Consider the following 26,940-nt stretch of genomic DNA (forward strand, 5'->3'; position numbering starts at 1 on the left):
TTAGTGCCTTTCTCCCTTATCAGAAAAAACGAAAACTCGAAGTCCAAAAATATGTAAACAGACAATCTGTTGACGGCCTCCCAACAACAAAGCCCAATGCACTATAGCAGCAACTAACAGTCCTCCCATGATGACTTAATTTCCAGTCCCTCACCGATGTCCTCATTTCCAACTCCAGACAATGATGTCACCTCCATCCCATTCCATTTACGTCACCCTCATTTTCTCTAAAGCTGCAGTGTTTCCGGTTCTGACTTCATAAAACCTCCCTCTGTCGAAGATTCATTGTCTTGTGCGTACTTTGTATGCAAATGACCAATACCTCAGTGCCATTTTCACTGCCTGAGTGGTACACAGTATATGGGGATGGTTCCCCAACCCTTAATCTGTTCTGTCTGTGTTTTTATACTTCACAATATATATATATATATATATATATATATACACATATATACACATTTGTGTTTGCATTTGTGTATATTGTGATGGACAGCCCATGAGGGCAGGCGTCCCGGCCAGGATTACACAGGAAACCTTACCCAGCTGGGAGGCCATTCTAATGGAAGGACAGAGGGAGGCAGCTTACTCATGCTAGTTCCTTTCCAAGGACAATAGATGGCAGCCAACTCAGGCTGGGATATCCACATGGATATCCAGAAGGCATCCTGGGTATTATATTCCAGGTGACAGCCCTGCTGGGTTCTGTGGGGTCTTCCAGGAAGAGTTGCAAGATTTGGGAGTCTCTACTTTGTGGGGCTACAATCTCACCTGGAAGTGCTTCAGAACCACTGCTTCACACCACCGTCACTTCCGGGCTAGGATAAAAGGAGCAGCCCCACTTCAATCCAGAAGTCAGAGTCAGGAGGAAGAGGATGAAGCTTGCTGGAGGAGCAGAGGAGAGACAGAAGAGCCAGTGATTGTGCTTGGGGAGTGAAGTGTTTATTGTGGGGTGAAAAACACTGTTTGTAAAAAGTTTCCCACAATAAAATGCTTTGCGCTTAATGAACTTGTATCCAAGGCTAGTCTGTGTCAGGAATTTGGGGAGCTCAAATGCCCCCTGGTGACCACAATATGTACATTGTACATATAAAATATGTTTATGATTTTGTGAAAATATATATAGTGAGGCATGAGTGAGGAGAGAGCAAGCTGACTGACATTAAAACCGGGACGGGTTATATGTTTGCACACATACTAACCTCCCCCACTATTGCAATCCCCGGCTAGAGGAGGAGACCAGCGGCACACCCTGGCACCACTTCCTGTGTGGCGAAGAAGCCCCACACCCTTCTCAGCATATGAGCAGCACAAGGATTGGAAGATGATGATCAATGTCAATCCCATAACTACTGGTGCCATTACAACTGCTGCTGCTATAATTGGAAAAAGCCTGTGCATTGAAGGGCTCAGCATTTCATGTTCTCTTTCTTTTTATTTCCTTCATTATTATCATTGTCACAATTGAATGGTGGATGGAAGACACCAAACCTTTAACCTGTTCTGGTTTCTTATTGCCAGATCCCAATATATAGAAATACTGTCATGCATGCAAGTGGTGGGATCAGCCACATGGCTCTGGAACTGAAGATAGGGAGAAGGATAAGACTGTTTATGCTGGCCTTAACCAAACCCCTTTTGTTTCCCTCAGACCGGAAGACGATTTTCGGGATAAACAATGACACTTCTTCCAGCCCCACCAATGCAGAACCTATAAAAGAGGAGATGTGACCAGAAGTCTGTAATCACTACCGACCCTGGTGTAAGAAACATGAGACTCAGAGAAGAAGTCTCAAATGGACCAACAGCCCTGTCTTTTTGTTTCCTTTAAGTGTCCGTGTGGGATTAAATTCCATTGCCGATTAAAATGGGATGCTAGCAAACACTCCACACTACTGATGTTGTCTTTTCATTTTCTCCCACAATATTCTGTCGCCAAGTACTCGCTGCTTATTCTTCACTGATCCTAAAACAACATTTTTTTCCATTCACATACAAAGTAACTTTGCTGTTCATAGACTAAAAAAAGAGGAAAAAGAAAATCTGAAAAAGGGACAATGAAACGGTAGCATGTGGAGGTCTGAGGTACCGAAAAGGACTTTAACTGGAGTGTTCTGGAATGAAAATGAGCGTAGCTCAGAGATTATTACAGATGTGCCACGGCTTGGAGTTGCCTTTCTTTCTGTTAAATCAAAATCGGGTGGCACTTAAATAAAACCAGAAGATCTTATTCTTTGGTGTTTCTTTCTAATGCTGGGATGGGCACTTCATGAGTGCTCTGGGTGTTACAAACAAACTCTGCGGTGGCTGTTGGCATGAAGTAAGCCGCGTGAAGTAAGCACAATAAGTAATAACCCTGAGTAGAAGAAGCAGAGATGGACGCCACTTTCTTCTCCATTCCCACCCACCCACGCCTGCACACACACACACATACTGCTTCTCCTGGACGAGATTGAACTCTTCATGGAATTAACACCTAGAGTAATACTTAGATAAGCAGAATAATACACCACTAGACACCAATTTACCCAAAAAAAATATGCCAGGATGAACGAGTGTAACTAATCAGAAGAAGAAAGGCAAAGAGAAGGAAAGAAAACAGCAAAGAGTGAAGTAATGCTTTCTTTTGCAAACAAAATAAAGAATAAAAAAAGAGAAACGGTAGCTGAAGGATCCTGGTTTTGGCACTGGGCATTAGGTCTCAGGAGTGTGGTGTCAGAAGGCATGTGTTCACTAGGAAAAGAAAATGCACTGTCAAAAATTCAACGTACTCCTTAAACTGGACAGCTGGAAAAAAAAAATGAAGCAACAAGAAAAGAAGAAATTTTTTTCGCCCACCAAGATAACAGTGCTTCCTAGGGGGATGTGGGTAGGGTGTTAAGAGGGGAGGGGGGCTACAATAAAGAGAGATTTTGCTAGGCCCACACGAGCTGCACTTTAAAGAGTGTAAAAAAAAATGAAGAAGTCAAAGAGAAATCTTAAAAACCATCCAAAAAGTTGTGAAAGAGAACAGGAGCAGGAAGAAAGGGGAGGGATCTGGGGAGAAAAAATCAACTGCAGATCTAACATATGCAATAGCAATCAAAATGCATTCTCTAAGAAGTAGAGGGGGAAAATTGCTTGAAAACGCACTCTCATTCCTGGGCAAGAGTGAACGCGTGAGAGTGCTTGGGCTCTCAAGAAACAGCAGACAGCAGATTCATGGCACTTACCGTCTTCGGTTGGCACATAAATGTTTAAGTAGAGGCAGTCCTCACTTTGATTCTGGACATAGCCCGCCACTATTTCCAGATTATCCGTAAACCACACAGGAAGCATTATCTCAGGCAGTACCCCATGGATGTTCTGAGGGCAAACAGGGGCAAACTGGGTGGCATTTCGCACTTCTGACCAGGACCCAGGAGCCTCTGGAGGCTGAAACCGTCTTTCACCCACTGGCGGAGTAGCATAAGGCACTCCTAGGTACTGTTCCACTGGCCCCAAGATCTCATTATTGAGATCCTTCTTGATTCCACGTAGTTTGCCATAGTTTGTTGTCACCACGGGATACTTTCCACCAGTGCTAGCTTCACCCTTCTGACAAGATGTGAGGATGAGTCTCAAAACCAGGCTCGATAGCCAGAGCAAGCAGACATCTGACCTCCTCCTGCAGCACAATCTGGGCACACTGGCAACAGTGGCACACAAAAGGGATATGACTGGAAACATTTCCACGTCTGGAGAGTGCCGCACCACCGGCCTGTGAAGAAGTCAAATTTGTCACCTCGCCTCAAGCTGGGAGTCCGGAGTGTTTGTTGGCCTTCTTTCTGGACAGTACAGCTGCAGTACAACAGGTTATACTCTGAGAGTGCCAGCTTCAGGTGCTTTGCCTTCTTTGAATTTTTCCATTTTGATGGGAGGCTTTCATTGGAGAAGGAGATACTAGGAGTCCACCCCACTGGCCAGCACACCTCGCCTGCCCTGCAATGAGAGAGACAGAGAGAGAGAGAAAGAAGTGAGAAGACATTGTGTTAGGAAATGAGGAGACCCCAGAACAAGGCAGAGAAACCGCTCAGGGCCCTTTCCCGCTCCTTCTCACGCCCTAAAGCAGAGATCTCAGTTAACCTTAGAAGAACTCTGAACTCTAACATCCTTTATTGTCCACTAGCTGAAATACCTGGCTTTTTTTTTTTAATTGTTACAGTGATAATAATTCAAGATGAAAATATAGTTAACAAAAACAAACATTAAAATAACAACCAAATAATACTATGGATTTTTCATGATAAAACTGTCGGTTGTTTTTACAGAGCACACCAGGAACGTTCCGAGCGTCAACTGGATGATAACATACATACAAGACCGCAAGATTGTTACAGTCTGCTTTATATATAAGATTACACACAATGGAACCAAACTCCACCTTTCAGATTGCCAGGCCAAGCCCTAAGCCTGAGCATCACTAAACATTTTCCATGCTAAACATTTCCAAGCGGAGTGGTGGCTCTGAGGCTAGGGATCTGCACTGGCAATCGGAAGGTTGCTGGTTCGAATCCCGTAAAATGCCAATAGGGACTCTGCTCTGTTGGGCCCTTCAGCAAAGTCCTTAACCTGCAATTGCTGAGCGCTTTGAGTAGTGAGAAAAGCTCTATATAAATGCAAAGAGTTATTATTATTATTATGCTGACACCCAAAGGTCTTCCAAATTTTTTCTTGACACCTGTTATGGAGAGGACAAGCATTATTTTTGGGACTGAAGGCATTACATGAAAGGTTGTGATCTACCCCAGTTACAGGTTTGGGCTTAGATGGACTGTGATGAGCTATGAATGATCCCTCTGGGCACAAAGTGGTGCTGTGTGTGGCACTGTGTGTGGCATTGTCTGAATTCACTGTACAGTACCCCCTACAGATTCACAAAGCCTGACATTTCAGTTTCGGTTTTGCCTAAGTTGGTCGTGAACAATTAAATGGGAATATATTTGGAGCTGCCAAAATGTTGTAAAGACTCGCAGATGACGTGTACGCCAAGAAGTCAACTGTCAGTGAGGAGGTGCAGATGTTCCAGTCCCTCAACTGTTTTCTTTCACTGAACAGACACTCAAAGTAGTTCTGTGTCTCTTTAGTGAATCCTTGAGTACCGCTGGTTTGACTTTGTGTTGACTGAGCAGTTGCTAACGGAGTCCCAAATAACGCACATTACCTGCACTGTGAGAGAGTGTCAGTTACGACACTGCGGCCATGTGACGCGATTCCCTGAGGGTGATCTGGCTCATTGCTGAGGACCCAAGTGGCTGGACCAGGCCATGGGGATGTCCCCGTAACACCTGGCTGTGGCAGATAGATGGTCATTTCTGAGGATGGGACTGGACCGTGTGTCTGTCTGGGGGGTTGCCAACCAGGATCCTGAGCTGTTTCGTCATGTGGTGGGTGCATCAATGCCCTGTACCAGTGCATTCTCCCCAACCTGACCTGAACAGACACTGAAGGCACTGTTCTAGGCATTAAATTAGCATCGGGAAAATCACTCATACTGTATGAACATACAGCACCCACAATAGTTCAAGGCTAGAAAAAGCAGAGCTTGAGAAATTCCGAGAGAAGAGAGACGAGACTAGTCTAGGACTGTGATGTTTGAGTTACGAGGACAGACTGAAGGAGGTGAATGTTGGTTTGAAGCTCTGGAGTGACTGCCCTGGTAGTTCAGGTTCTTCAGTTAGATATGAACACACCATTTGCACTCTGATGCAAACCAAAACAAGTATACGAAACCCTTTGGAAACGGTGATCTCTGTGAAGTACCAGGCAAAAGTTGGAGCAAATCACGTGAAGTACGAATGTGATCCGGCTTGAAATCTAACTGTGCCTTATGGAAAATGATTTCTATTAGGCAATCACAGTATCAAAATAAATTTGCATACATTGGCATGAAACAATTTGCACAAATACCAGTCAATCAGACCACTCCTAGCCAGGGCCATCTTAACGCATGGGTATGCTGGGCAGTTGCCCGGGGGTCCCACGAGCATATACAGTATGTTGTGACTTGCTGAGTGGTTGTGTAGGTAGGGACCCAGGTGCCCAGCTTTACCCGGGGGCCTATAATGCTGTTAAGATGGCCCTGCTCCTAGCATCTGATTCAGCCTCAGGGTCCACTTTTTACTCTCAGATAGAAGTTGACCACTGTGTTCAGGGTGAGGGAATGACAGGTCTCCAGACAGCTAAAGAAGTTTTATTGCACCAACAGGGCCGTCCTTTTTTTGTCTGTGGACAAACATGAAATAAACAAAAGAAAACAACGCTTTTTGGAATAAGTCCTGAGTGAGGGAATTCAACAAAGGTTTCAGGGGTTGCAGTCACTGTTAGTGCAGCTTCATTCAGCAAGTCACTCGAGCCAGTAATGACACCTACATCTGTGACGCTGGGGTTTTATGGTGGCTGAAATGGAAGGGGCGGGGTCAAATGCCATCACCAGGTGGCTTCTGGGCACTGTGCGGAAAGAAGGAGATGACAATGAGAGCAGCAGTGCTCCTTTCTGTCTCGGGGGTTAACTACATGCCTAAACTGAGCCTGTCAAGAGGTCCTCCAACGCACACGCGTGACAACACATTAACTTAAAAAAGATGTACATTCATTGGTGTTGAGTTGATCAAACTGACCACATACAGTGTTGGTGAGAAATGCATGCGGCCCACAATCAAATGGAGTGATTCACATAGGTGACGTGTCCTTTCAATGGCATCACACTTCCAGCCTCAGGTGGACACTGGAGGTGCATTCAGGTTCATTTTGATACCATGTAGTAAATGTGAATCACACATTCCCAAATGAACATAATTAAATATGTGCAAGTTGTGAAAGAACCAGCGTCGACACACACAAAAAGGACTGGGGCAGCCACCCGTGTATTGTCCCTGGCTGCAAAAGGGTATAAAAATTGGCACTGATGTGCACAGGTTGGAATTCCAGACTGAACTGATAACTTAAGCCAAAGATGGTGGCTTTAAAGTGCTTAGCAGGAAGCGATGTCTTTTAGGCCGGAACCAGAAGTGACATCGTCAAGGCTGAATCAGGAAGTATTTCCCGCATTTGGTTGGCAGAAATAACAAAGGAAGGTTTAGTGTACCCCGCCACCCCCTGGCCTTGTGTAGAATTACCTTCATTAGGTCCATTCAGCGTCCTCCTAAGCACATGTGTGTGACAAAGTCTAAAGATGGCAGACACGTGATTTGGGAATCTAAATTGACGTGATGATATTGCAGAGTAACAATGCAACATCATATAGAGAAGTTGAATTGAAATGGAGACCCATGACCGTATGCCGTCAGCAGAGCTTGCCACCGAGTCGCCTGGATGAAACGTGTCTGTGGTGGCACGCAAAGAAACTCATTTTTTTTACGTTCTTTTCTAGTTATCAGGTAAAAGTCATTCCGCTGGTAAACAAGCCACATAATCATCGCAATGATGCTGGAGCACAAGTGCAGCTCTTGTCAAATCTTCATGACGATGTTTCCTGGGGGAAGAAAAAAACTGTTTCTGCCTAATAAATGAGCAAAAGAACATAAGAAATCTGACAAACGAAATGAGACCACTCAGTCCATCGTGCCCATTTGTTTAGCTAATAGCTAAGCTGTCCCAATGTCTCATCCAGGTTCTTCTTAAAGGTTGTCAGGGTTTCTGTTTCAACAATGTGTCACGGTAGTTTCTTCCAGAGTCCAGAATTGCTTAATGGCTTCAGTCTTAAATGTACTTCCCCTATAATTTCTAGCAGTATGAGATTCACCATAAAGCTGAAACAATTCTGCCGGATCTCCTTTATCGATATCTTGGAGGATTTTAAATACCTGGATTAGATCCCCACACAGTCTCCTCTGCTTGAGACTAAACAGGTTTGATTGTCTGAGTCTGTCACAGTCAGACATGTCCTTAAGATGCTCCTGGCTGTTCTCCTCTTCACAGCTTCAAGTGCTGCTATGTCTTTTTTTGTAATGTGGTGACCAGAGTAGACACAGAACTCCAGATGCTGTCCAGATGCAGACAATGTTGATGACACAGCCACCAGGCATTTATTGCCATTTCTGGATTGCTTGAAAGTTTTGTGTGTGGAATGCAACTGGACTAACTAGAAAGTGACGCAAAGTAACTAATCATCTCCTGATATCTGTCATGTCTCAGCCAAGGTTCCTCCTCTGGTTGAGATTCAAGGTCATGTTCCCTTTTGATTCGTTAAATTTATGTACTTAATGTTCATTCTTTAATTTTGGCGTTGTCTATGTTTCTGTGTTATGTCCCATGTGTTCTGTGGGTGGTCCCCCTGCCTGTCCCTGCCAGGAACTGCCCCTCCACCCTATGAATGGGAGGGCCTTCCATAGTTCCTGGTGGTTAATTTCAAAGTGCGTAGGGTGTGGAGTGTCTATTTGTGTTTCGACTGAGCTTTTTGTGATTTCTTGGATTTTTGATCCTGTGCCCTGCTTTTGACTTTGTCTTGGGATTCTGAATTGGGAGTGCATTTGCTGTGGACTGCCTTGCCTGCTCAGGCAATTCCTTTCATGTTCTTAGAAACTTTTTAAAAAATAAATCTTTTATTGTATAAAGATTCTGGGGGAGCACGGTGGTGCAGTAGTAAGGAGAGCAGGATTCATGTCCCGGGTCCTCCATGCAGGAAGTTTGCATGTTCACCTCAGGTGTGCAAGGGTTTCCTCCCACAGTCCAAAGGCATGCAGGATAAGCAAACTGATGATCCTAAATTGTCTCCTGTGTATGTGTGTGTGTGTCTCCAGGGTTTGTTCCTGCCTTGTGCTCTATACTAGCTAACAAAAGCTTCAGCAGACCCCCACAACCCTGGACTAAGCATATCAGAAAATGTCTGACTGACTTGGGTTTTGTTTATGTTGATGCCCAGCTGCTAACTATTCTGTTTGGCATTTTTTAAAAGGAACCTTTTTTTCCCCTGTGGCAAGAAAATAATATTGTGCCCAAGTAGGACACCCCAGAGTGATCCTAAACCCCAAAACGATAACACAATAAGAATAGTATTTATAAAGCAGGACGGGTGAGCTCTTACATGTGTGAGCTACTGGCGGAGAGCTAACTGCTATTTATACAGATGCCCGTTCTTCCTATTATTATTATTATTATGGTGGCTGTTGTCATATCATACTCCTCCACAATCCGTTTGATCCTGGTAACATTCTGGAAATTCCAAAAGTTTGAGGTAGCCGCAACCTTGACAAGCTGACCGGCGTTTGAGGGTGTCCTACGGCAAAGTGATTGGCAAATGAAATGACACAACAGAAAGAAAAAATAACACCAGCAACATGTGTAGAGTAAAAGACAAACCTTAAAGGATAATGACATGATGAAGAAGACCATAATAGGAATCTATCTATCTATCTATCTATCTATCTATCTATCTATCTATCTATCTATCTATCTATCTATCTATCTATCTATCTATCTATCTATCTATCTATCTATCTATCTATCTATCTGAGTAATTAAGTAAGTGATGAAGACTGAGAAATATTAAGCAGGCAAGATGCTGACACACAATGATAAGTAAGAAGTATTCCTGAATCTGACACAATATTTTTTAGAAATTCAAAAAGTTTTAGGTTGTGGCAACCTAGTGACCACTTTACTGGTCACCAGAAAAGTTTATTGTAAGCACAGTCCCTGCAAGACTGTCTATTGAAAATCCCCCAGGACATGGTACATGTGTGTTCAGAATTCATAATCAGGTGTAAATATTGTGTTTATTGATCATTGCATGTAACAAAGAACACCGTAATAGGAAGAAAGAAAAAGAAGAGAAGCGATATCTGCTGAGCGCCAAGCACTTTAAAGAAAGTGCTTAACTTAGAGCAGCTGAGCAGCAGGCAGGCACTAAGGCTCATAGACAAAATCCAGGATGCAGAACGCAAGAATGAGAACAAGACAGAAATGCATACCGACAATCAAGCACCACTTTGAAAAGTTATGTCACCAATGAGATCACTGTGAAGCTGTCATTTTTCATGATGAAAACAAAAGAATGGAAAACTTCAGTTTATTCTCGATGGACCACCTTTATGTTAGGACAATAGATCCACTAGTAACTTATAAAAATAACCACATGTGGAGATTCTATCAAAAACGTCCGAAATGTCAAAAGCTCTGAAACAAAATTCTATGTAAAACAGGAAAAATGTATCTTTGTCTCATTCATAACAATTCTTGGTCGTAGTCCTATACTGTATGTCCAGGAGAACATACACTGACTCCACTGGGCGGCAACAGGATTTAAATAAGAACAGACTGAGATTATGGCTTATTAACAAGGAATGTTGATACCGGGAAGGCAATACTCTAATGAAAACACCAAGACATGAAACCAAAATCGTAAATCAAAGCACATTTTGGAGATTTTGAAAACTAAATAACGTGATTAGAGCTAAAGTGTAAGGGGCAAGTTGTAGTCAATTAACAAAAGAACTGGTTGCTCAAATCAGATTGAAACCTTCATTTGAATGCAAGCCTTTTATTTTTTGTTTTATCCACAAACTTGGACAACGTGGACGTGCACAACGCTGACCTTCATATCTTTGGCCTGGTCATGTCATGTGCGGCACACTTCCAATTGACCTTACCTAGAAATCGCTTGCCACCCAAACCCAACAGTATACACAGAAAGGCATCGCCAATATCACAAGCCTTGTGCTCCTTGGCCATACAACCCCCTATAACAATGTCTTGATTATTTCAAAAGATCAAGGAGTGGCTCCAAAAAATTAAATTACAACAAGATCATGAGAGAACATATAAAAATACGAATACCGAAACAGAGCTTAGCCTGGCGATGTCAGCTCTTCAGATGGAGAAATTTATCCTACCGAGCCCAGTCACCTCTCTGCCACCCAAAGTTTTCAGAATAGTTCATACATAAATGATTCAGGATCACAGAACCAGTCAGACCTCTCATGTTATTCAGAAAAATAAAACATTTGACCCCTACATGTTATTGAACCCCCGAATTATTCAGATCACAAGTGTAACTCTTTAGCTTCTTCACTCAGCAGGCTGGTGGTCTGTTAAACGAATTCCAACCAAACTTGGTATACATTTCTCGTTTTTATGCGTTGCACACTCCTCACTATAACATATCATCTACAGGGGGGAGGAGCGAAAGCTTTAGATTCATCAAAAATTTCGATCTTTAGTTTTCAACGGATCTTGACATTTTAGGGTCTCCTGATACCGAAAACATTGATATTTCGATGATGGGTGTGTTGCAGTTGCTTGAGAACTGATTAGTTTTGCAGCCAAATCGTTCAAGAGAAAGAGGCACTTTAGAGGAACCCCCAAATACCGTAGATTCTGCAATTAATTATGAATTTTCCTCATCATTTGCTGTCGTAATGACCTATTTTATGATCAGAAAGATCAGCATCAGAGCGGTAAATAATTACTGAAATGTTATTGAATAGCTCGGGTAACTTGGTTCGTAGTGCTCAAAGCCTGCTGACGTTCACGTCCAAATATGTTGTCAACAGAACATTCAAGTGGTTTGCTTGAGAGCAAGGAGGCTCATCAGGCTCATCATATGGGAGACGTCTAAAGTTTACCATAAAGCTAGGGGGATTCTGAAATGCTCTGACCCTTCCAGACTTGCTAGCCTTTGGTTCCTTTTTACACGGTCAATTCTCCCCCAACCCTGTATTTAACTCTTTGAACCAAGCAGGCCGACTTTCAGGTCAGCCACAGAACGGTACATACCCAAAAGGCCGATATAACAGACCACCTAACCATGCAGGCCTGAAGAACGGCCTAGACGTATCTGTTATGCCAAGCTACACTGTGAATCTAGTGATATATTTCTGTCAGGCCGCCACACCTCTCTGTCATCATACCAGCTTTTGTTATATTAGACTAGTCCAGGGTTCCTCATCTCCAGTCCTGGAGGGCCACAGTGGCTGCAGGTTTTCATTCTAACACTTTTCTTAATTAGTGACCTGTTTTTACTGCTAATTCACTTCTTTTGAATGAATTTTAATTAACTTGTTTTGTAAGATTTGTTCCTCTGAATTTCTTCATCGTTCCTCTAAATTGCTTCATTTCTTTCCTTAAATGGCATCCAATGTGGCGGCCGACCATTACAAAGCCAGGACTCCACCTGGATGGAAGAACCAGGGCAGAGTGCGTCGGTGAGGTAATACCTACCCTGGGATGCTAGAGGGCAGTCCTCTTGGGCAGCTGTATCACCACAGATTCCAGCTGGGCATGACGGGTGCTGGAGTTTGGTGCAGCCCTGTTGGGTTCTGTGGGGGCTGCCAGGTGGAGTGATTCTAGGAAATACTGATGAGCCACCTGGAACACTCCCTGGACCGGAATAAAAGGAGACAACTAACTCCATTTGGGGAGCCAGAATCGGGAGGAAGGAAGACTGAGCTTGCTAGGAGAGGAGTGGAGGAAGCTAAGAAACAAAGAAAGAAGAAAGGGGAAGAAGGGACTGAGTATTGTGTGCTGGGGCTTATGTACTCCGCTGTGGAGAGCAGGGTGAAACACTCCCCAATTGTAAGTAAAAGGTGTGTTGTTTGGCAAAGTCGTGCCTACCTGTCTGTGTTGGGTTAGGGCGGCTGTACACACCCTGGAGGTTCACACCAAACAGAAATGAAATGTGAGCCAACAGAAGACCAACTAAGTCAGGGCCTTAAACTCCAACCAATTTCACTCCAACCAAATTCTTAATTAGGCGCCAATTCTTGTTGTTAATTAAATTCGTTCTTTAATTCCATGGCTTGTTGCTGCTCTCATTGTGCATTAACAGACTGTTGATTTTCTCTTTTCTAAGAGCACTGCTAAGACGTTTTGGAGACCTGAGCAGATCAACATTCCTGAGAAGTTCACCTTTCTTTATTTTCAGATATTGTATGATGGACACAGTTTGCTGGTCATGTTTTGGCTCATTTTGTATCTCATTATTGTTTGGCTGCTAATTAAGGAAAAAGAAACAATTGAGGGGTCTGAGCAAGTCAATTCAAATTCAAAAGAAGTTAATTAGCAGCAAAATTAATTAAGAAAAGGGTTAGAATGAAAACCTTCAGCCAGTGCGGCACTCTAGGACCGGAGTTTGAGAATGCTGGACTAGGCACATGATATACCGCCATTATGTCATTTACGCAAGTTATGTCACTGTTTTTTTAGCTATAGGTCAGGTTTGCTTTTTCTCATAGGTATCGAGAAGAAAACAGAAAGCATTTCCATAGTATTTTACCTTCGGAACAATGGCAAACAAGACACGCGTCATGAATGCCGAGACGTGAAAGCAGGCAAAGAGACAGCTTTCGCCCTTCTGCTCCACCGGAGGTTTCTTTCGTCCATGAGCTCACCTTAAGACATCTGCATTACCGTGTGACACATGTAACTCCACAGTCCAAATCCCCACCTGCCACTGTCCCCACAGCGTGTCACACCACACCTGAGAGAGTTTGGGCGCTTGACGGCAGAAGCGAGAGCCCCGCAGGAAAGTGAAGAGGTGCAGCGACTGATCAGAAAGACGGTTAAAAGTCATCTTCGGTGTTCTTGTGCATTGAAAACTATCTTGAAGCACATCCCTCAAAGGTGTAGTTTTGGTGTCCTTACAATTGAGAGCAGAAAATGGTGAAAGCTGCTAAGCTGTAAGTGATATGGCTTGTTCTATAGTATCAATCTGTTGTTATAACATTGTGGCTTATCATCATATAATAAAATCATACAACAACACTTGGGAAAATTACTGAGGAGGCTGGGGGTTATAGTGCAGAAACGCTGGGAAGGGCAGGATTCAAAGGGTTAACAAAGACCTATAAGTATAAAGGAGCAGAAAGCTGTGGCAGGTCGTGTCACGAGATTCATTTCGTATGATCACTGCAAACTATTAACAGCTGTGTAATTTACTTATAAATAGCTCTCAACACCATTTACCTCGTTTGATGAGGGAGTGCAAAATGGGACTCCGACAAGCCAGCTGCACAGCCCTAAGACACGCTTTTTGACTTTGTTAGACTTCACTGTAAATGAAGAATCACTGATTATTCATTTTTATCCTGTTTGGGTGTGGATTGTCTTCGTGACTGATCTGTTTGGTTAAGACTCTGAATACCCAGAGTCTGAGTAGTGCAGACAAAGAAGAAAGGCAGCCAAACTCTAGCAGAACACATTTCAAATGAATAACCCAGCACTGCCTTTATAGTGCTGGGGGCGGACCATTAGGGCTGATGGACAGGTGGCCCCGCCTCTTGGGGAGCTACCCATAAAATACAAGGAACATGAGAGACACTCGTAAAAACTATATAATAACCAAACAGAATAAAAATAACAGACAATACATGATCAGACATATATCTCTATATATAAAATCCAATATCTGTCTGTCTGTCTGTCTATCTGTCTGTATGGAGACTTATGTCCGCTTTTCACAAGAGAACTACTAAACGGATTTAAATCAGGTTTTTTTTGTAGAATCTGCTTGAACATTCTGGCTGATTTTCCGACTTCTCTCCTCATGCTAAATGTCATAGTTCACTTGCGGTACCAATTTATTTGCGCAAATCTGAGAGAGCAGCTGAGGGCTGAGGGGTGAGGGAAGCGTGATGTCAGGAGTGGGGAGCCATGCAGGGCCCTCCTTGCTCATGCGCCAGCCTCGTTCGAGTCGGTCTACCTCTGGCCACATGTTGGAGCATCCCTTACCTCTGCTTAGCTAGCGATACCTGTTTGTTTATTGATTTGTAAAGTTTGTCCTGTTTCAGTACTACGCGGGCATAGTCGCAGGAAACAACAAACAGAACAATAATATAAAAAACAATGGACAATAATGAGAAAGAACAAAGAAGACAAAAAGAAGCACTTTAAACATGAGCCAGAGGAGAAACCTGTTAAACACAACAAACAGAAAAATTAAATGATAAGAAAGAAGTAAACTAAATTAAAAATAATGATCATTGAAGGTTTATCTAAAGAGGAAACTGAAATTACAGAAGATAGATAGATAGATAGATAGATAGATAGATAGATAGATAGATAGATAGATAGATAGATAGATAGATAGATAGATGTGAAAGGCACTATATAATAGATAGATAGATAGATAGATAGATAGATAGATAGATAGATAGATAGATAGATAGATAGATAGATAGATAGATAGATAGATGTGAAAGGCACTATATGACAGATAGATAGATAGATAGATAGATAGATAGATAGATAGATAGATAGATAGATAGATAGATAGATAGATAGATAGATAGATAGATAGATAGATAGATAGATAGATAGATGTGAAAGGCACTATATGACAGATAGATAGATAGATAGATAGATAGATAGATAGATAGATAGATAGATAGATAGATAGATAGATAGATAGATAGATGTGAAAGGCACTATATAATAGATAGATAGATAGATAGATAGATAGATAGATAGATAGATAGATAGATAGATAGATAGATAGATAGATAGATAGATAGATGAGAAAGACACTATATAATAGATAGATAGATAGATAGATAGATAGATAGATAGATAGATAGATAGATAGATAGATAGATAGATAGATAGATAGATGTGAAAGGCACTATATGACAGATAGATAGATAGATAGATAGATAGATAGATAGATAGATAGATAGATAGATAGATAGATAGATAGATAGATAGATAGATAGATAGATGTGAAAGGCACTATATAATAGATAGATAGATAGATAGATAGATAGATAGATAGATAGATAGATAGATAGATAGATAGATAGATAGATAGATAGATAGATAGATAGATGTGAAAGGCACTATATGACAGATAGATAGATAGATAGATAGATAGATAGATAGATAGATAGATAGATAGATAGATAGATAGATAGATAGATAGATAGATAGATAGATAGATAGATAGATAGATGTGAAAGGCACTATATAATAGATAGATAGATAGATAGATAGATAGATAGATAGATAGATAGATAGATAGATAGATAGATAGATAGATAGATAGATAGATAGATAGATAGATAGATAGATAGATGTGAAAGGCACTATATTGAATAGATACATTCATGCATACATGGGAAAGGCAGCAATTTACTTAGAGACACAGATGTGCAAGATGCTATATTAAACAGATAAATGTGAAAGGCACTCTATAACATCGAGAGAGACATACATATACTTTCTAAGGACATGGAGAGAATGCCTAAACTTCATCCAGGTCCTAACTCCAAGGATCGAGCATTGAGGTTGCTATCAGAGACAAACATTAGTGGGACACGGAGAGAGCGTGCAGATTTCACATAGTGACTTGGTTTGAAACTTAACTCCATTGCTTGGAGTACAAACAGCAAAAAGCCCAAAAGCTGAAATTGTGAGGCAGCAGCTGTGGCAGAAACACTCCCTGAAGATCAATGCAGATGCATGAGAAAGTGTTAACAGCAAACAGAGAGTGTCATTCCGAGACTCTGTGAAAAAGCTGCAGGAAAATACTGGGAAAATAAAAAAGAAAGAAAAAAAAAACCCTGGGAGAAAGTGCAAACTTCATACAGGCTAGGCTGCGAATTGAACACTTGTCAATAGCGAAAACGGAAAAGCTATGGCCACAAAGGGAGAAGACGGAAGCTACAAACAAGCAATGGTCACAACCCGGCATTGAACTCGGATCCCTGAAACTGTGAGTAGCACTGACAACTATGCCACCCAAAAAGCACAACAACATAATCAAAGTAAATTGTTAAGTCATGACATGGGACAAGTGAAGTGGAAGGAGAAACTTTTAGGTGGTGATGGGAGTAGTGGGTACAAGAGCATCGTTCAACAAAAGAGTCCACGTTGTTAAAGATCTGCTTTTCTGCACTGCTCTCCTCCATCATTAAGACACACATGAGCCGTGAATTCTGTCAGGCCACCTGTACTTCACAGCAGCTCTTCTCACTTTCTCCGACTGAGTACAGAGGTGCTGCTGAGGGAAGAGGGGCCGCCTATTTTAAGAAGTGCCTGAGAGGTCTGTTGACTTATTTGGTGCTGACAGCTCTTGCTAACCTGCTTACTAATAATGGCGCTGGTGAGCACTGACTTCACCCACCTCCAGTTCACATGACTGCTGCTCTACAGCTTTTTGACTTTATTAAGATGCAGACTCATAAGCAGCCCCATGGACAAGGATGGACACTCATCCTAGCCCCATCCTTGACCGATGCTCTCACCTAAGCACTATAATAGATTGACAGATAGTCAAAAAGATAACTTTTGTTTCCAAGTTCTCACTTCTGCTGGTCCATCCATTACTTTATATCAGTTGGGCACATAGTTAGCTTTTGGTCCATACGGCCAATCCAACTGTCGTTCCCCTTGGACCTCCCATGCAGGTAATAAACCATGAATGGGCCGGAATGCCCATTCTTATCCCACTTTATACAGTATATATTTATATTAGCCAAGGTACCTTAATTGATAGAATAATTTAGAAATATTTGACTTCTCTTGCCCTGTGTGTACTTCCTGCGCCTTTCCTTTCCTCTGTGTTTGCGTGTGTCTGAACGTCTCCTTCCCCAGCGCTCCATTTCTCCTACATGTTTTTGTTAAACCCGCTGCTTCTCAGACTCTTATTATTTTTGAGATGCCGTTCTCATCCCATGTCTGGTTTTATAGTGGCTGTCTCTGAAAGTGACTCTCTTGGTGTGTGCCTTTGCTCCTCCTCGTGTGTCTCACACTCACTCTTCCTCTTTCATCACGATGCCCAAAGCCAAACTGACCAATCACACTAATGCCAAAAGGACCAATCAGATTTGAAGGACTGGAGACACAGACCAAAGTGTTTTATTTTACAGTAGTTAGAATGATAGATAGATGTGAAAGGCATTATATTAGGTACATAGGTACACAAGTGTATAAGGTACTGTATAAGAGACAGAGAGACATGAAAGAGGCTAAATTGTACATAAACGTGAAGGTCACTGTATTAGATAGTTAGGTTTTATCTCTATTGGTGTACAAATCCATTTAAAATGATCCATCAATCTGTCTCTTCATTATCAAATCTATTTAATCCAGTTGATAATGTGGGCAATATTCGGGAAAAGCAGGAGGCAGCTCTTTATGGAATGCCAACCTGTAGCTGGGCACACTCTCACAAGTAACCATATTTGGGTTGTGGGAAGAAAACTGGAATACCAGGAGAAAAACCTCCCCAGACATGGCATGAGTGTGCAGACCTCACCCGGGCAGAGATCAGGCAGGAATTTGAACTCAGGGTACTCGAGCTTTGGCAGTCCCATTTTGATAAGTACTTCATACATGCTGCATTAGAATCACAAGGGTTTTGTTTTTATGCCCAACAGATCTCTCTATAAGGAAGGGCCTAACTTGAAGTTTGTGGTTTTATAGTTGCTGCTTATTAAATTTTGTAGTCAGTTTTCATACTGAATGTGCAGTTTCTGCTTCGAGGTAATGCCACATCTTTCACATTTTATGGTGCTGAAGGGCAGTTGCATTCTGTGCATGAAGACTGAGCCATCAACACCTCCCACTGCCATTTCCTTGTATAAAACTTGGTAGACTTCAGAACGTTTTAAGAAAAGTGAATAACGAACCTTGAGGTGCTATTCTCAGGAAAGGTGCACTGTGTTAATCGCTTGCTTAACAGTGTGCAGCATTTTGTTCACACTCTCAATATTTAGGTTTTAATATTGGAATTTAATAAGAGCCTTCATCAGACACAAAGCAGAAACCAGCCCTGGATGGAATGCCAGCCTCTGACCGGACATAGTCAGGGACATACCCGCAGTGAGCAATGTCACATCCAGTTAACACAGGCACAGGGGGAGCATGCAGGCTGGCATGAGCAGTTTCAAATTATATATAAGGTTTTGAGAGTCTCCCCGACGGGATGACACACCAAAGAGTGTCCCAAAGCGCGATCGCCGCATCTGTGGAAGACAGCTTCTCTGTTCCGCAGGCTTCTGGCACTGCAGCGGTTCGCCGTGAAAGCAAATCCGAGCCAATCGCGGTCGCACTATAAGCGCCTGTCATTGATGGTGATGCAAGGAACATTATAAATGCAGGGAACAAGATAACTTGGCCACGACCCTGTCTGATTGCTGTTTCTTTGTATAGGAGAGTGGCAGATTCCGCTACAATAAATAACCCTGCTGTTCCTGTTTCAAGCTCAATAAAGCTGGTTTTGCTAAAGTACTGAGACTATATATAAAGTACTAAGGCTATATATATATATATATATATATATATATATACATATTGTGATGGACGACCGGCTACAGACTCCGGTCGCCACCCCCAGGCCGCTAGGAGGAGCCCTCCGGACAGCATGATGGTGCCCCGAGTTCCAGCAGGGCCTCATGGACTTTGTAGTTTGTATACACAGCCCTGCTGGATACTTTGGGGGCCACCGGGAGTCGCTGTAGGGGGGCTAGTGGGCTCTTATGTACCCTATAACCCGGGAGTGCGTCATCATCACGTGACAGGAAAGAACGACGTGCTCCCGGGCTGAAGAAAGGACTGTTTACCCTGACCCGGAGGGAATAAGGACTTGTGGGTTTGACCAGGAACCACTTCCGGGTCAGGGGATATAAAAGGACTGTGGGAAAGCCCAGACACTGAGCTGAGCTGGGAGGTAGGGTGGCGAAGTGTCTGGGCAAGGAGGATTGGTTTGAGAATTGTGTAGTATATGAGTAGTGTGGTGTGGAGAGTGCTTTGTGCACATGAAGACAACAAAATAAAGAGTTGTTATACTTTTACCTGGTGTTTAGAGTGGTACCTGAGGGTTCAAGAGGTGGACAAAGCCTCTATCTGCTACAATATATAGCCACACACGTGAGCTTGGGATGCAGTCAAATCGGGATATTATCAGGTTGGGTTAAAGGCTGGTAGTGAACACTAATGCCTCTTCTTCTCTTCCCACAGATCATCTGAGGAGAAAACCACCTGCCTGCATCACTTCTGCTTCCATTCCTGACCTCATTTCTGGTGCCCACTGATGACCTCGTTTCCACTTCCTGTCCTGCAAGCGTGCCCATCCTGCCCTCCTGCTATAAAACCTGTCAATACACCCAAGTCAAGCAGTCAATATATGTTGTACCGGCTTAGTCCAAAAAGACTACTTATTTTTCAGTTGTTTTTCTGCACAATATACAGGGTGGTTCCCCACCACTTTTTGATTGTTTTTGTGTCTTTTTACAATATATATATCAATATTAATATACTATATTTATCAATAGTTCATTATTGCATGGCACAGTACCTGATGCACTAAAAGTGTCAGTCATTAAACCATTACTTAAAAAGTCAGACCTAGAACCACACATATTTAATAATTATAGACCTATTTCAAATGTATCCTTTCTCTCCAAAATATTAGAAAAAGTAGTCACCAATCAGCTGTAGTCACACCTTACATTACAATTTATTTGAGAAATTCCAGTCTGGTTTCCGCACTGGTCATAGTACAGAAACAGCACTAATGCGGGTTGTAAATGACATTCTGATATTCTCTGATGAAGATGTTGTTAGACTTAAGTGCAGCGTTTGACACCACAGACCATTCTATTTTACTGCACAGGCTAGAAAATGATGTTGGGTTTACAGGCACCGTGCTCGTTTGGTTTAGTTCTTATTTATCAAATCGATTCCAATACGTACAGAAATGGAATGACAGTACTGATATGCAACCCAGTTATACCTTTCATTTAAATCAAATGAACTTTCTCCGATGTTGTCTTTAATTAGTTGTGTTAGTGAATTAAAGGAGAGGATGGATGAGAACTACTTGCCTTTAAACACAGATAAAACAGAGATGTTAATTGTTGGAGGGAATGACGCTGATCATAACAATATTTTGTCATCATTTAACTCAGTTGGAATCCCAATTAATTTTACTGAATCAGCCCGCAATCTAGGAGTTATCTTTGACTCTAGTATGTCATTTAAAGCACATATTACAAAGTTGTCCAAATCATGTTTCTTCCATCTAAAAATGTTGTGAAATTAAGGCACTTTCTAAATAAACAGGATTCTGAGAAATTAATTCATGCATTTATCTCTAGTAGGATTGACTACTGCAATGCGGTGTTCACTGGATGTTCAAACTGTTCTTTATACAGCCTCCAGTTAATCCAAAATGCAGCTGCAAGAATTATTACAAGAACAAGAAAATACGAACACATAACTCCAGTTCCTAAATCCTTAAACTGGCTCCCGGTTAAGTTTAGGGCATTTTTCAAAATCCAAAAAACATATAAAGCCTTAAATGGCCAAGGTCTGGCTTACTTATCTGAACTTATCATGACTTACAAACCAGAACACACATTAAGATCTCAAGATGCCGGTCTGCTTATGATTCCAAGGATTAATAAAATAACAGTGGGAGGTCAAGCTTTTTGTTACTGGGCCCCTAAACTGTGGAATGGTCTGCCTGCTACTATAAGAGATGCCCCCTCAGTTTCAGCTTTTAAATTCCGGCTGAAGACTCACTACTTCAGTTTAGCACACCCTGACTAGAACTGCTGATTAACTGTACAGACTGCATCTCTGTTGTTAGTCATTAGCACTAAAACATAAGTAACATGATAGTTATAATTGGATACTAACCCTCACCTATTCTGTTTCTCTTCTCAGTACTCAAATGTGGCACTTGGTGCCACGGCCCACCTGCCAAGTTGTTTTGCCTGCCTAAGGAAAAGTCATCCCAGATGGAGGATCGCAGGAATCATCGGGTAGAGGGGTCCTTTCATTGGATTGGCTTGCCCAGCGCTGTCTCAGCTGTGGAATGGCCAATACGGGAGGCAGCTTGATGGCTGCGGTCTCCAGTTCTCTGAACAAACCTAAATCATATTATGGGATATCATCTACTATTAAATTCTGCTCTGTACTTGCAATATTTTTATTTTATATTGTATTGAGGATTACTTGTGTTCTGTTCTGTGTATTGTACTGTATCGTATTGACTCCCTTCTTTTTGACACCCACTGCATGCCCAACCTACCTGGAAAGGGGTCTCTCTTAGAACTGCCTTTCCCAAGGTTTCTTCTATTTTTTCCCTACAAGGTTTTTTTTGGGGAGTTTTTCCTTGTCTTCTTAGAGAGTCAAGGCTGGGGGGCTGTCAAGAGGCAGGGCCTGTTAAAGCCCATGGCGGCACTTCTTGCGTGGTTTTCAGTTATACCAAAATAAATTGTATTGTATTTTATGAATCCTATGGTCACTGTTTGGTGGCACTGCGGTGCTGCAGTTAGCTGTTTCTTTGAAGGATTGCATATCCTTGTGAGTATGCAATGAGAGGTGCAAAACATGGGATACGAGACATTACCAACTCAAGACCCACCATTAACCTGACAATGTGCAAACCACCATACAAATACAACAATTTCTTGAACGAAACATTTACAAACTTCAATAGTTAATTCTAATAGAAAAACTATACAAAATAATGTAGATATAAAATAGTACAAGTTGAGCAAGCAGGAAGTATTTACAAATAGACAAACAGCCCAGTTACCAGTTTTATGTTGCAAAAAAACAGTTAGGAGTAACTCTCTATAAGTTTATTTAGGATCTGAATACGTTGAGTAGTTCGGGTCACGATAGACTTGTACCTCCTCTGTGATTGAGCTTAATGAATAGATGGCTGCTGGGGTTGGTGGAGTCTGGCAATCTCGCTCTGGCAATGAACAGATCTTTTAATGTTAGAGATAACAGCCAATGATTTCCTTAGCTGAACAAATCACCCGCTGCAACCAACTCTTAGAAAGAAAGGGGGCAGAAGGAAACCAAACAGTGATGTAGAAGCTCACAGTACTCTCAGTGATGGCTGAGTAAAAATTAAGCAATACACGCCTTGATATGCCAAGCTTCTTAAGCTGGTGAAGGAAGAACGATCTATGGGCATTGCCAAGCGTCAGGTGGAATGGCGTAAAGCACACCAACATTAGAGCAGTGGAAACACATAGTCTGGATTGATAACTCAGCCTGATGATCTCGATTTGGTGGATCCCATGAGGATGGTACCTTCTGAAGTGCATATTGCGCTGCGGAAAGTTTGGTGGAGGAGGATGTCACACACATGTGCATGGGAGGCAGCTAGGAGGACCAAAAGAAGGTAATTCCATGCCAGGCCAGGGGGTGGCAGGGTGCAGTAAATCTTTCTATTTTATCTCTGCAGACCAGACACAGGAAATTCTGCCTGTTCCTGATGATATCACTTCCGGTTCCAGGCCCAGTGACATTTCTTCCAGTTCAGGCCCCAAAAGCGTAACTTTATCTTTTAATAATGTCATGATTGTAATATTTCTGTCATTTGCTTTCTAGACCTTATATAAAGTAAGGATTTACTGTTTAATTACTCCTATGTCTTTTCATGATGCTTTATTTTATGATGTTAAGTTAATTGGCTAGGCTCTAGGTGTCTTCTCATGTTCCTGGCTTGTGTGTCTACCAGCTGTGTACCATGTCTAACCTCTCACATCCACCCATTCATCCGTTTTTCCTAACCCACTTATCCAGGGCACGGTCACTGGGCAGCTAGAACCTGTTTCGGCAGTCACTGGGCACAAAACAGTTCACCATGCCAGGCACACCCATACATGGGGCAATTCAACAACAACAACATTTATTTATATAGCACATTTTCATACAAACAATGTAGCTCAAAGTGCTTTTAATTCAGCAACACCAGTCCACTGAACTGGCATGTCTTTGGACTGTGAGAGATAATCAGAGCACCAAAAGGAAACCAACACAAACCCTGTGACAATCCACTCTCATAGCTCAAGAGCTCTGCTGATTGTAATTCCCTACCACTCCAGGGGATGGCGCTGTGTTCAAATGCCTTTTCTCTCCCTCCTTCTGCAGACTGGATGATTGCCAGCTGTAACATCTCTGACATCACATCCAGTGTCATGCGCCTGCCTGGACCCTCCTCTTCCTGCTGGAAGGACATATGACTAGAAGTTCGGCCATTTTGAAAACAGTTGAATGTGTCTGAAAAAACATTTTTTCAAGTTCTGTGCATTTTCTTGTTTTTACTGCATTCCAATTATACAGGGTCACCAGGGTGGTGCCCCAACTCTTTATTGTGGTCTGTCTGATCTCTTACACAATGCAGGGAGCACCCAGAAGCATTTGTTGTGAGACAGCAGTACTATCACTGTGCCACCAAATCCCCCCCAATCCAAGACTATTTAATTTTTTGAGGGCAATCCAAGCACAAGGAAAATGTCAGAATAATGGCAGTGTTCTCAGGCATTGCTTAGATTCATAAAAATACCTTCAGTAGCTAATGGTGGCATGTTTCCTTTCTAAAAGAAATGTTACTGTTCCAATATTTAACTCGATTAATTTTATCTCGGGGGGCACAGCTCATCCCACCTTCCTGTTTTCTGAATATTAGAAGTTCTTCTCATGCCAACGTCCATGGCGCAGTTGTAGCAGGTTCCTTTTCCAAGCCATATGTTGTGTATCTCAGAAACTCCATCACTCCAACTTTTAGCTGATGCCACTCGCCAGGTTTTATCTTACACCAGGACCTGGGGTGACACTTTGTGCATTTCAGAATCCATCGATCACCGAAGGATCAAAGCCAGATAAACACTAATCACCTGCAAAACTTGTGACAGCAAGAAAAGCCCAGAATTGACATGTAAAGTGTCCAGGGATTAAGGCTGTCTAAACGGCCATTATTGGCGAAAGGCCGCATTTGTTTCTCGTGTGAGTCTTCCTCTCATAAATGAAAGCCACCTAAATGCTAATCACTTGGAAAAAATACGATATTGACATACAGCATCTGAAGTGATTAAGACTATTTAATGATTCATTACCCTTCCATAGCCGGCCACGCTCATTTGTTTTCTCTTAAAGATCAGATTGTAGGTCAGCATCCTTCAAAGCCCAAGGGTGCGAGGTGACGTTGGCATTTGATGAGCCCGCCATGCCTGGAAAGTTACTATCCTTTGTACCCTGCCCCTCCATTTCAGTTTTGTAAAAGGAGCAAACCTGACGCATCCTGCTGACCCTGGCAGGTTTACTGGCACAGATGAACAACATGAGCCCGAGGGCAATAGATTCACACCCCATTCATCTGGGTGCCACACGCTGTGACCTCATTGCGTTATGCTCCTACACCCAGGGGCAGCATGTTTGGCTTGGGACAGAACTGTCCTAATGAGCTCAACCTTATAACATATCATATAGTATGGAGCATTTCAACCAAAATATGAAACATTACCAACACGTGTTTTATTTTTACATTTCAAGTCAAATGCAAAAGATTCTCAGCATGCATTTCATAACACTGTAAAATATCCTTTCAACATCATGTGAAACAAGTATACTAAATAACAGCTTCTGTCTTACTGCAGTAACGTACATCGTCCATTCTGGCAGCCAGCTCCCCAGGACTGACCTTCACAGCAGACCAGGTGAAGAAACAACTATGGAAACTCAGCCAACACAACGATGTCCACCCTAAGGTACTGAAGGAGCGCACTGGGTAACTGGGAGTGTAGATTTTCAGTGTATCTTCAAATCTGATTCTGATCCTACAAAAGGGTTCCAGCTGTATGGAAACATCTTGTGTGGTACTAGTCCCCAAGAAAGTACAGCCCAAAGTCTTAAATGGTACTGACTGCCCTCACACATTATGAAGACCTTGGAAAGTCTAATCCTGGCAAACCCTGGTCAGAACAATACTGGAGCTCCTGCAGTTTGAACACCAGGACCACATAAGGGTAGATGATGCTGTCATCTGTCAGAGCTTGCTCCCATCTGGAGAAACAGGGTAGCAGGGTGAGAATATTGTCTGTTGACTTCTGTTGTGCATTCACGCCCAAACTGCTGGGGGAGAAGCCTACCACAGTCTCCTGGATAATGGACAACGTAACTGGTAAACCACAATTTGTGAGGCTTAAGAACTGTGCAACAGACACAGGGTAATGCATAAGTAGAACAGGGACTCCTCAGGGTACCACATGAGTGGCACAGGAACTCCTCAGGGTACCACATGAGTTGCACAGGGACTCCTCAGGATACCACATGGGTAGCACAGGGACTCCTTTGGGTACTGCATGAGTGGCACAGTGACTCCTCAGGGAACTGCATGAGTGGCACAGGGGCTCTTCCAGGTACTGTGCAGCCTCTCTTTCTGTTTACCTCCAACTTTTGATACAATACTAAATAAGGTTATCTGCAGGAATTGTCCGATGACATAGCCATTGTTGGGTGTATCAATGGCGGGCAGGAGCATGAATACAGGGCACTAGTGATGGATTATCTTGAATGGTCCAAATTGAACCTCCAGCAGGTCAACATCAGTAATAACAAAGGAGATAACGGTAGACTTTGTGAGGGTCAGGCCCACCCTGCCACTTTGTAACGTTACTTGACCGTCTTCATGCTACCACTTGCCATCTGGGAGCCTTTTGAACCTGCAACTGTCGATGAGCCTGGAAAATGAGGACATTCACATAGCAAGGGGTAGGTGCATAAGTGAAACAGTGTTTTTTGTTATTAAAACAACCAAAAATAAATAGTGTCTGACAGTGCAGTGACATCTTCTTGAAAATAAATAATTCAATAAAAGTCAGTGAACGTGTCAAAGTTAAAAATCCAAATAATCCTTAAAATCGAGGTTAAAATTATGCAGAATGCTCTTCTTTAAAACTCGATCCCCAGTGCGTCCCTTTAAAGCCGACGTCTCCTCTGCTCAACCTGTCCTTCATCTGTGACCCCTGTTTGGTACTGGCTCTCTCTTATATGCCTCCTTGGGCACAGTGGCTTAATCACAAACCGCGGAAAGCCAATAGAGCAATCAAGTCAGACCACACCCTCACATTCAGGTGCGCACCTGTTTTAGTCCTCCCACAGCTGTGCGGGCACGCACCCCCATGGAGATCAAGCCGGATGTTTAATTATTTATTAATTTAATAACAGAAACCTTGCTGCTTAGCT

The 26,940-nt window shown here is 42.5% G+C and overlaps 1 protein-coding gene across 1 annotated transcript in view; it reads right to left on the reverse strand.

Annotated features, from left to right (window-relative positions):
• nlgn2a (neuroligin 2a) overlaps positions 1–26,940 on the reverse strand; it is a 606,345-nt gene that overhangs the window by 375,928 nt on the left and 203,477 nt on the right. The window contains exon 2 of the mRNA XM_028798443.2: positions 3,210–3,957. Within this exon, the coding sequence (XP_028654276.1) occupies positions 3,210–3,705 (496 nt within the window). The 5' untranslated portion in view covers positions 3,706–3,957. The remainder of the gene's footprint in view (positions 1–3,209; positions 3,958–26,940) is intronic.

The sequence above is a fragment of the Erpetoichthys calabaricus genome, chromosome 3 (genome assembly GCF_900747795.2).
Source record: "Erpetoichthys calabaricus chromosome 3, fErpCal1.3, whole genome shotgun sequence".
In the NCBI taxonomy this organism is placed as follows: domain Eukaryota; kingdom Metazoa; phylum Chordata; class Cladistia; order Polypteriformes; family Polypteridae; genus Erpetoichthys; species Erpetoichthys calabaricus.